Consider the following 12,847-nt stretch of genomic DNA (forward strand, 5'->3'; position numbering starts at 1 on the left):
TTAAATAGATAAACTTATTGTTTATTAAACATGAAACTTTAAAAAGTCATGGAACTCTTCCCTTTCATCCATGCATTTTATCCATATCGTTTATTGCAAATACTTATTAAATATTTTATATTTAAAGGAACAAAAATACAACAAATATATTTTCACATATAATAGAAAGAATCACATTACACAAGTATTGCAAAGACAAGCCTTTCATGGAATTTTGTTTATAATATTCAGAATAATTAGTAATTTTCATGTTATAAAGATTGATTTTAATCCAACACAAGTATGACTTCCCTCATGTACATACATGTGCATATTATATTACTGCGCCATATAATAGGCCACAGGCATTTCAAATCTGTTAAGAATATGATTGTCCATATCCATTATTGTGCTTTAACCTTTCAATTGGAGAATACACTGCTATTCCCATAATTACAAGACAGTGCTGGTAACTTGAGAAAGAATACTGCTATTTTGCTCATAAAAATACAGATAGATATATTAATCAAAACAACAGTCTGTCACTGAAATAAATGGAGGCAGTATGAACAGTAAGATAACTATTGTACTGGAGAAATCTCTTTTTAAATCTTTATTCTATCATTGCAAATCACTTACGTCAAACCTTAGTTATTGAAATAACTTTATTATACTTATTTCAGGGGGAGTTACTCAGCATTTGGTGTTAAAAAAAATCTCGCTTTTAGTGTTTGTATTAAAATTACACCTAGAAATACAGAATACATCCACTCATTTTGTCCTTCAAAGATTTTTTAGAAGATACATAAAGAGATGCATAAAGGATCATGAAGTATACTGTGGCAAAAACTGATGGGAAATAGATGTGTAAAATATAACATACTACATGTCAAATGTTATATGTATGATATAAAAATATTTCACAGTTGTATGAATAAGTATCTTAAGCAATGGGATTTAGCATACATCATTTTGGTTTCGTTCATTTGCTGAACAACTAGTCTTAGATCCTGGCTAATATTTTTGTTTTATGTCAGATAACTTCCATTGAAATTCAGCTAGGGACTCGACTCTATCACATAACTGAGACAGTCTGAAAGAAATAATCACCATTTATTAAAAAAAAAAAGGAGTAAATAAACAAGAGTCAGCAGGGAACACTTCAGTTGGCAGGACAAAAGACAGACACAAAAAACTGTTCGTACAGAGCTCAGTAAGGAAAATCAAAGAAACAGGAGATCGAAAGGTGTTCATTTGTTTGCAAACAGACAAAATGGAGTGTCTTTCACTTAAGATGTGTGCAGTGAGAAGGAAAGCTAGATTATCATCAAAGAGACCAGTGTTTTGTATGAGCAACTAATTAAAATGTATGAACCTTGAGCCAGGATGGTAAATCTTTGACCTAATGGCAGTGTAAAACAGTAAGGATTACTTCATCCATCTGATTTGGGATCTTTTAATTTTTAAGTGACAAGAGAAAATCTGAGCACTCTTATTTTCTGTTATATATCTTTTTATCTGCCTTTTCAAGAACAGACTACACAGAGAACAGAAATTGCCATTTGACATAGCCTAAATCAGCTAAATTGGCAGAGGTAGCAGGCTGTCTAATTTGGCCTGAAGATATGGACTCAAGCATTATAGCACTACATGACCCTGAATGCTTCCTACGCCCTGCATGTGTATGCCTGGGCACCTGATGCACCACCATTAAACACCAGCAAACACGTTCAGGATAATAAACATGGACTCCTCTTGATTCTGAGGGGAAAGTAGCCTCTTGATCCCTAAAATCCTCTTGTTAATTTATCATCCTCTCACCTCACTCTGCTGTTCGTCAATGCTTAATTTGTCTTGGCTACAGCCAGCCATTTTGTCGTTACAGATGTAAAAGCATAATAATCTGTTTTGTTTTCATCCTGAGGGTAGCAAAATTCAATTTTGACTTTGCAGATAATAGCTTTATAAATGCAGCACAAGAGTACAACTTAAAGAAAAAACATCGGAACCAAAGATGTCATTTGACAAAGTTCTCGGTGACATTGGATATACCCAATCGTGGGTCAAATAGACTGTCTGCCTGTCAAAAACACTGTCAAAACACAATGCATGTTTTTTTTTTTTTTTATATTAACTAGACCTCTTTATACTCTTGGTATGTGGTTGAATGCAGTACAGAATACTTTGGGCTGTGGTAATTCAAAAAATGTCAATTTTCCAAGGATCCTTCACAGGAACTAGAAAAATGCTGCATTATAAATACACTGCTGAGCAACACTAAGTCTACCATCAGTGCAAAAATTATTTAAAACAAATATTTAGAAGAGAATTTTGATATCCTCCCAAAGGAAAAATACAATTTTATGCCTATTTATAGGCACAGTTTGAGACTCAATCATTCAATTATTCATTTCTAATATAGCTCATGCTCCAAAAATGTGTTCTGCTTTCTACACCTTTTCCATTCCTTTAGCAGAAACTACATGTGCTAACATTCTCAAAACGGTTATGGCCAAGTCTTCACTGAAGACATGGATGGATGATTGGACATCTCTAACTATTTTTAGTTCAGCAAGAAAGCTCGCGACCTGGGCAAAAAGGTGCCTGAAGCTTAAATAGTCTTATTACTTTGCTGTTAGAACTAGTCAAGCATGGCTATTTCTAGTCTCATATTGCTGTTCGCAATTTCACTGATGTGAACTTCATCCTTTTCCTTCGTTTGCACTGTTGTTTAACTCCTGTTTACCTGCTTCATTTCCACTGCACTTGCACAGCATGTGAGCAATGATGCCATCCCAAAGACTTTCTCAGTGATTATTTACCAGAAGACAACAGCAGGCTTCTAGTAAGCCTAGCCCGAAATTAAAATTCTATAATATTTCCTAAGAATGAAACATAGGGTCAGATAAGTCAGCTTAGTGTGCTGCAAATCCCCTTTTAATTTGCAGATTGAATTTCTTAATAGCATTCTCATTAGAAGTTCCTGATGTCAAACGTTCTTTACTTTCTCCTTCAGATGCGCCTGCATTATAATAACTGCATTTAGAATACGTTTCCTACAAGCACTGCCCTCTTGTTATTGCCACAGACAGCGCTAGTGAGGGAGAATGCCTGAGTATATGTATACATTTTTCAATTAATATGTGGAGTAGGTCAGTTCAGTGTACAAGTAAAAAATAGCTGATATATCAGAAACACACTCAGGTTTGGATAGTGCTACTGTGATCATTGCTCATGTAGAAGACATTTTGAAGTGCTGGAGGTAAATCCTTCATCAAAAGGACAATTTCAATTATTGTAATACTGATAACCAACAAAAAATGCTTTCATGCAAGGGGCATACTTTCTTCATGCTTAATGGAACTTGAAAATAGAAAACTATTAAAAACAATATATATATGTACATACAAACATTTAAAAGAATAGTCTTCAGAAGTATATTGAAGTGTTTTCTTGTCTGATAAACTGCTTTCCTAAGGATTTCTCATGGCCTCCCGTCCTGAGAGTGCTCTTCTGCCCTCTGAAGAGCTCACTCTGTCACATCAGTCGATCCCGACAAGCGACAGACATTTCTATCCAGACTAAACCTCAGATAAAATTATATCAGTTAACAGGCATATTCTCATTAGTGCATTTGAATGCATAAAGAGCATTCTGCTTTCAGTGGGTCTTTGAGATCTTTATTTCTAACTTGATTTCCCTCCTCTTAAATAACTTGCAGCTGAATTTAACTTCACACATTGTAATTAGTTCCACTGACTTCAATAAGGTAACTCCCAGGTATGTGCAATTAAGCATGCATCTGAATTTTTGCAATAATTCCATTTGTTTTTGTCAAATTACACTGAAACATTCACAGCTGACAAACGTGCTTACATCACGTTACACTTCTTACTTTGTCAAGTGCTGCCTTTTCCAATTGATCCTTTGCAACTGCTAGTTTCTGCTCCAGATCTGTTAGCTGTTGTGCCTGTGGGAATAAAGAAGAAAAAGCTGATATAATCTACAATTTATTTATTTATTTTAATGAATTGGGTCAGAATTGGTTGCCAAAAGACAAGGCCTCGAGGGATATATATTTTTTTTCCTTGAGAACATGTATTTTTATGTGGGAACAGGGCTCAAATCTGCAGAATCTGTGAACACAAGTTTACTCTTTAATTTCAATGTCAGCAGTAAAAGATATTTCATACTATATTTATGATTGTTCCATAGTATCCTTCTGAAAAACGCAAGTGTTCAAACAGGTTTCATTATTTTGTTCATTTATCTTACTTCTGTTTGTAATTCAACACAGGATTTTGTACTTTTAAACATGGGCTTATTAACAGTAACATAACTAGGAATCAACACAGGAATTAGGAAGCATCCAAATATTCACGCATGTGGACTCCTTATGAGATGCTACTATCTGCTGGTAGGCAAGGGGTTAACTTCAGATTTGTTTCTTCATCTCCATTCCCTTGAGATATGAAAGGAAAATTCACAGGAATAGCTAGTTATGCAATACATAGGAAGAAAGCATTTGGGGAGATCCGTACTTGAAGTCAGATTCAGGCACCCAGTCTGCACCCTGTTCAGAAGGCCTGTTTGCTTTTTACCTTGCACATTATTTGCCTGCCGAGTCCTTTGGGAGGAGATCTAGCTTTCTACAAAGTATATGCAATATATTGAATGCAGACATTTAGGAGGTACTTTAAAAACTCAGTAAATAAATACAATGATTTTCTCTCCTCTTTCCTTCCCTGGGAACGAGACACAGTTGAACAGGCTTCTCATTTCAGGGAAACTCATTCTCTGCAGGAGCTTCCCACTTTGGGGCAGTAGGAGCTCCCAGATTCCCGCAGTTCTCAGCTCTGTCATTAACAGCACATTACTATGTAACCAGAAGGAAGATGGTACAGTTTTCTTTTCCTTTTTTTTTTTTTTTTTTTTTTTTCCTATTACTTTTGCAATAACAGCCTACTTCTTGTTTTCCCAGTTTATGAAGGGAAGAGTAGACAGGTATTAGACTATCAGGTTTTCTTCTCTCTGAAATTCTGACTAGGTAATGCACATTTTGTGCACGGAGAGTAATCGGATACGTTGCTCATTTCTCTTTTAGGAAGAGCAACACATTTCAATTTTGACCAAGTATTTGCAATCATGCTTTCTTTACTGCCACCCCTCACCTACTAGGTTTCACAGGTTTAACCCAGACTCTGTTTTCTTGACAGACTTTTCAAGATCAGACATACTTTACTGACTGTACCACAGCTTTACGTGTAGCCACACAACATAAATGCTGTTTTAGCCTACGCTCCACAAAGCACATTTAACTTGGTTTACATGTTGGTGCAATGACTACTTGCAGCACATACTGTAGGTGATACATATAGCTTTGACAGGCCTGTGGTTGTTAGCAGATACCTCAGGAGATGTCTGTTAGCATTAGGCATAGGCTGTACTGGCTGATAAAAAGACAAAAGCCTGACATTTTTATTTCCCTGATCATGTAAACAACTACTTAGTCACATTTTAAAACAGGATTAGACATTTATCTGTGGATTTATCAGAGCAGGTACAGTTTCATTAGTCAAAAACATGTACGATTAGGCAATCTTGCTTCAAAGCAGAAGTCAACCTCTTGCTCAAATGCAGGGAAGTCTCTCGTGACCACATTCCATCATTTCCACTGCATCACATTTCATCGAGCTCGTACTAGTCACTGTCACATGCACACCAGAGATCAGACAAGTGGTTCAGCTCATCAGCATGACAGAGCAGGCAATACAGAATGAATCTCAATTTCATTAGATTTTGCATAATTTAACTAGACTTTATGAGAGGAAAATGTGTATTAACATACAAGAATTTACCTAAAGTTCAGCAACATCAGCAGTTGTTACTAAAGATAGTACATAACACAGACAATAAGCACATTTCTATGTTTTAAAGACTGAAATTAAATTTGGTTCTGTCAGAAACAGTTCTCATTAGATACTAGAACTAGACCAAGTAATTTCTCACATCATTAACATTTTAGTTATTGTTACTTATTAAAATACTCTACACTAGTTAAACAAATTAATACATATTAAAATATGAGTAACATTTGAAAAGGAGTATATATAACTCCACTTATCATTAAAAATGAAATTATACAAAATAGTGTTTATATGGTGAGAGGCCACAATGGCATCTCTGATGGTGTGTGTTGCTAAGGATTAAGATTACAAAGAGGATGATGGATTGCCACTTGTTGTGGGCCAGACAATTAGACTACTTTTCTATTCAGCACCATCTGTGTTGAAGTTTAAATCAGTGGACTAGATTTACACATTTCAAGGTGTCTGGTTTTCTTAGATATGTAACTTCTTAGATATGTATTCAGGTGACTGAAAAGCTGGGTAGTTAATAGAAAGCAGGTAACTGTAGTTACAGGTGACAGCTGTTTCTTTCTTTCTTTTCAGAAGAATGTCTAATACTATATAATTCATTGTTCTCAATGAAACTGCAGTCATATTAAAATCAACTTGGAAGAAAAGAATTTAATTTAATTGGTACCTGTCATTAAAAAGAATTAATTAATCTAACACATAGTGGTAACACAACTCATATCAAGTAAAATATTTTCAGTTTACAGTGAAAAGGTATTCTTCCAAAGGACAGGCTAATATTTATTAGTAAAGTTTGTCTATGTGCATCATTTATGATGCACATATCCTCATTTATCCTCATTCTTATTTTTGGTAATACCATAGTATTATGATGGGCAAATTTTAACTGTATCTTTCACATATACTGGTTTTATTTCACAGATTACTGAGCCAATATTGATAATCTGGCTCAATATTGATATCAAAATATTGATATTGAGCCAGATGGTCAGATAACCATTCAACTGACATTAAGTAACAATAAAATCCTGGCATTAAAAATGTTTCTTTTTTTTTTTTTTTTCCCTCTAATCAACTACTCACTTAGAAATACTGATGTTTATTTACTTAAAAATCCACGAATGGCAGAATGAGGTTTTTTTATTATAAATATATATATATATTTTTTTTTTCTGAAAATTTTATCTATCAAGCCTGGATTCTTATCACAATAGCTTCACTGCTATTTCAATTAAAAAGATTGATAAGGACCCCAATTCAGTTAATGTGCCTTAGAGATTGAATGTAGAACAAATACAAAATACCAGTAGAACTACACAAGGCAAGTTTTGATAGGGAGGAAAAGACCCTTGCAAAGCATGGTCTGGGAAAACAAAAATGTTGTTTCCCTTCGGCATTTTCACAGAGTCAGGTCTTACAGACAAACCTGAGATAAGTCAGTTTTTCATCCTCTGAAAGAATGCACTGAGCAATTTTTATCCATAAAGTACACTTTTCTAGATCAAATCCACATACAAATATACGTACCCTTACTCACTGTGAATTACACAACACAGAATGGCCATATTTAATTTTTTCCAAGCATAAGTACAAAAATAAAAATAAAAAAAAAGGGAGACATGGCTATTAAAAATACTAAACAACCATTAGAACAGCCTAAAAATATTTTTAAAAGCTTTTAGCATTTTTTCCACAGAAAGTTTATGCAACACGTTCAAATTCATTTAATATTAAATAAAATGTAAATGGTGATGGCATTCTTATTGTTTTTATTTGTTTTTGTTTTTAACTTCTAACTGCTTAAAATAACCGTAACTATTTCTAGTCTCTTTATGAATTTTCTTCAGGGGATGATTAAGATACGTTTTAATTTGGCTGTTTATTATAAAACATTTTAACCTTATTTTTTTTTTTACACATACCAAGAATTGTTGGTTATTGAAGATAAAGTTATCACAGATAATGCTTTAATAAAGAACACGATTGACTAAGTGATGTTTTATCACGTTGAATTTTGAACTTTTTTTTTAAAAATGGTCATTAAACAAATACTTTGAAAAATGATAAAATATTTAGTGTACAACATTTTATTTCATAATTCATTATATTGTCTAACTAGGACAACTTTTTAATTGGAAACCATTTAACTGAAAACTGGGACAACTACTAAACTTGAATAAATTACCCAGTAAATAGAAATTTTCTGTGCTTATTCTGTAAGCATTATTTGTATCTTAGAAAAACACAGACTCATGCTTCTGAATTCTACTGTTCACAGAGTATGTAGCTGTATGGAGAGTATGTAAAATATAACTGAGAATAAAACTTTTTGGCAGTGATTCCTGTTAATCAGGTGTACACCTATAGCCAGATGTTCAGAAACATCTCAGTTGCACTTAAAGCACTTCCAACAGCAGTAAAAGTCAGTTAGAAGCATCATTTCTGTAAAATTCTAAGTTTTCTTGATTCCTGTTGCTGCCACCATGCTTTTCTCTCTTATTTGTGACTGCATTGAGTATACACGAAAAAGGAAATAAGACCTTTGTGGGTTTTATAGTGGAAGTTTCACTTCGAGTTCCCTGGCCTGCACACTTTTCTTTCACATTAAAACCATTTACATTGAAAGCAAGATGGTATTTTTCTGGGGTTGTACAAAAGTACTCAAGCTCTAAACTAAATAGCTGTTTACCTGTGGAAACACACTCAGACAATACACAGGAAGCCACAACACTAACATTTGTGCCTGGTCTTCCATTGGCTCAGGCCAGAGCACATTATGGTTTAGCATTAAATGTTATTGCCCATTGCTAACCAATCAACATGAATAAAACAACCTGTTGTTCTTTCTTTTTCCTGTCAACCTTCTTTAAACAATTATATTATTAATTTAGGTAGTAAGGACACCTGCTTTGAGGAAGTAAGCATTTTAAAATGCGTTTTAGGCATACCGGTATGCTCTGGGCCTTTTTTCAGTAGCGTGTTATGAATATTTACTTCCTTTTTCTTGAAAGAGGTTCAAGTCTTGCCAGAAACTTTACCTCTTTGGGTTTGAGGCTTCCTTCTAAGATCTGACCTTTCTAGTCAAGAGTACAGTTCAGCCAGGAAAATATGAAAGAAAATAGACCTAGTATTTCTGGCAATGTCACTTAACTTAGAAGTGCCTTTCATGAGATAGCTATCTCAAAGCTTGCATTTTCTAAAATAGCACTTCATATTCAGCTGAGAAACAAAGAGGAGCCCAAACCATCCAACATATACAGTCATCGTTAACACCAGCATATTCATAAATAATTAAAGTGGTTCCAATCAGTTAACAAATTGTAACACAATTTTCAATAATCCTACCCAAAATGAATATTAAATTTATTGCATTCATTTTGAGAATTTTATACTGCAGATCATTGTATAGGTGGCTGTTTGCTGTCAGCAACAACCCAGAAAACAGGAACAAGCAGAAGGAGACTAAGTGACATGCTCCAATTATTTTGAGAATTTTTATGTATCTGATTTTGAATGCCTCAGCATTTGTTCCACGTTGGCTCTGCTGGGAAGAACACCTAATGTGGGACACGCCCAAAGCCAGGCATTCTCACAGCCATCACCCCACAGCACGGTTTGGTGTAGAGCCCCAGGGCTGGGATAGCGGCTGGATCTGGAGACCCACAAGTGCCAGGTGCCAACAGGGATGTGGTGTTCAGGACACACCACCTTGGCTGTTCCTCCAGCCTCTCCACTAACAGGGAAGGCCAACATGTTCCATGGCATGTGCCCTGAGCCAGGCGTAAAGCTTGCAGTGAGTGCTGGAGGGTGAAGGGGGCTTTCTCCACTGTGTGTACTGCTGTGGGTGCCTGGTTTTCCTGTTCACAATTTGTTGTGCCTCTGCCAGACCATTCCCTCCCTTGCTGCATGGAGGCTGACAGCTTGTCTCATCCCAGTATTCTCAGCATAACAAGTCTTCAGTTCTAATATTTCCACAAAAACACATTTTTTCCTCAGGAATTTATACAGCATCTACCACTGCAGAAGTTTAAACATGGAAGAAAAATGACGGTGTAAGTCTGACCCTGGCATTATTCATCCAGAAGCCTGTCCCTTTTTGACATATAGAACACCTGGATCCACATTCATGGCTTTCATGGGAAATGTTCCCTCTTTCTCCTAATACATGTTTGTATCTGTACATGTTTGAGGCTTTAAGTCATCTTTCAGCTTGGTATATTTCTTTCCCTCAGACCTATTTTCTCTCTGACCTTTGGGCAGTTTGAACTTTTTCAATACTTTACATGACAACATTTTTAAAATTTTCACCTTTACTGGGCACACTCAAAATCATTATTAGAATTAAGCTATTTAGAACATGTCAGTCAAAGTCCCAATCCATTTCAATTTGATATCGATTGTAGAACTCTGCTCATTTTGGTGGGAGCTGGACCAAGTATGCAAATTGATTGAATAGCTGAATGCTGCCAGTTAAACGTAAAGCTACTGCTGCTAGTTTTAAGTAACTTTAGCTCATGCTGGCCATTGAATAGTCTTGTATCTCACAGTAACTCAGACTAGCTATTTAAGACCACATTAACTTGTAATGCAAATCCATATTGTTAAGGCTACATCTTCACGGCCATACAGAAACTTTTTAAATTTGATTTTTCAGTTCATTAAAAAATTCAACACATTTTAATGCTCAAAACTATGCCATAAAAAAAAAAATCGCTAACAATAAACTAATAGACTTGACTAGAATCACTGCAACAGTATTTCACATTTCATAAACCTGTTCTCTGGAATTGCATGAAGCTATTAATAAAATTACAGAAGGAGATTTTGTTCAATAAAGACAATAATAAATTATGTTACAAATACATAAACCAACATCCTTACACAGAAATACACATGGTGACACCCCTGTACTTTCTTGTATCCCACATCTCATTACATATATATATATATTTTATTTTTTTTTTTTCAATTTTCTTCAAATAGCATTCTAAGTATTTTTCCACAACCAATTCAGCCTGCATTTTTAGTCTCCTACCGTGCAGCTAACATTAACACATTATGAATGATTGTAACATTACGGAACCAGTATACAAAAAAATAAGATATGGTATTTGAAATAGAAAAAACGGGACAGCAAAGAAATGTTAATTTAATCTGTGAAATAGCCCCTAAGCAAAAAAAAAAAAAAAAAAAAAAAAAAAAAAAAAGTGTCTAGATAAGACTTTCTACATATATTTTTCTAAGTTTTGTTAGTAAATTATACCACCACTCCACCATTCAGGGAAATAAAAACCAACCAACCAAACAAAACAAAAACAAACAAACAAACAAAAAACCAAAACACAAGTACTCAATGTTTTTTGACCTACTTCAAAAGAAAGGCAACTAAAACAAGATGAAAAAAAATCTTGCACTTCATGAAATCAGGTATTCACTCACAGTAATAGATGACAGAACTATCCCCATGCTAGGTATACTGTCTCAACAAGAGAGTTATCTGAAAAGTAATCAAGCCACCACTCGCCATCTTTTATCTCAGCCACAGATATGTATGCAATAGAGCTAATGTATTTCACAAAAATCAACTTAGCCAATCTAAATTTCCTATCTCAAAGTGCTGAACTACTGAGAAAAACAAATAATATCCTGTCTCGAAGTGTTTTCCTACACCCAATATGTAGCCAGATCCAATCACAAATAGTGGATAAGCTTGAAAGGAGAATTTTATTTCCAGTACTGGGTAGCATCCAACTACACATCTAGAAGTGTACAAAAGCTCTGACTTCATGAAAAGTATGTGAATAATTAACAGAAGCTTTGTAATAAAATTATCATAAGCCTCATCACTTGAAAGAAAAAACATCTAGCAGCTTCAAAGACTGAACTACCGCCTGCAACAAGAGCTACGGGGATCCTAAACCATGGAGACTAAGTGCAGCACTTAGCGCAATTTGTATTGCAAATGCTTCAAAAGGAGAAGGGTCATCAATCTTACTTCCTGGCTCTACATAAACCAATGTATACAAATGGAACTAGAGCATGAAACGCAAAGCACTCCATAAGTTCTGAGCTTGCTGAGATCCTGATCTGCTTGTATAACCGCTGTATCACTGGATCCATTACTCACAAACCTTTAGCAATACTATATAAAGACAATTGTTCCATAGCTCAAGATGAAGAGCAACATTCTGCAACACTTGTAGTCACAATGCTTTCTTCTACAAAGACCCTCACTGCAAGAGAACAAACCATAGTTTGAAATAATTACTACTTGCAGCAGCAATATTTTGAGTAATTATTTTTAGTAATTATTAGTAGTAGTAGTTCTCAAGGTCTGGGGCAGATTTCAAAGGATATCTTTTACACAGTGTAGCTTAAGCCTTTGTCTTCCAAATTCTTTTCAACTCCGTTCTGTGTGCTGATTTTTTTTCTTAATTTTTCAGCCAAATTTAAATTGTACGCTGCACAGTACCTGGTAAATTACATTTATTTTTAGTTCTTGTCCTAACATTTTTAGACAAATGGTTTTAGACAAAGATTTTTTTTTTTTTGAATACCACTCTGAGTAATTAAGACTTTTCACTTGGCCGTCTTCTATTAGTCACATTTGTACATCATCATTTCTATTGCTGTATGATGTGGTATGCTATGATGTGGCTCTGGGACCCTAGCCCCTCACTGGCTCAGCCAAGAGTAGATGAATAAAAGATGAATAAAAATAATCTTAATGATCCTGAAGAATGGAAAAGAGGAAACGATACCCATGTTTGGAAGAGGAAAGAAGAAGAGATTATAACTTACAGATACTACAACAATCATTTTTGGTAAAATACTGAAAAGAATAATCAAACTAGCTCTCTAAGGGACAGAGTTTTATCTGTTATATATCATTCATGAACTGAACCATGAATTAAACTTACACTCATCACATATTCTGGTGACATCAAACCAGAACTCTACATGTCATAGGAGAATGGTTTTTTTCTAAA

The 12,847-nt window shown here is 34.8% G+C and overlaps 1 protein-coding gene across 2 annotated transcripts in view; it reads right to left on the minus strand.

Annotated features, from left to right (window-relative positions):
• LUZP2 (leucine zipper protein 2) overlaps positions 1–12,847 on the minus strand; it is a 183,610-nt gene that overhangs the window by 41,439 nt on the left and 129,324 nt on the right. For both annotated transcript variants that reach the window (XM_084520766.1, XM_084520765.1), the window contains exon 8: positions 3,875–3,949. In XM_084520766.1, the coding sequence (XP_084376892.1) occupies positions 3,875–3,949 (75 nt within the window). The remainder of the gene's footprint in view (positions 1–3,874; positions 3,950–12,847) is intronic.

This window comes from Aythya ferina (assembly GCF_964211825.1).
Source record: "Aythya ferina genome assembly, chromosome: 5".
NCBI lineage: Eukaryota > Metazoa > Chordata > Aves > Anseriformes > Anatidae > Aythya > Aythya ferina.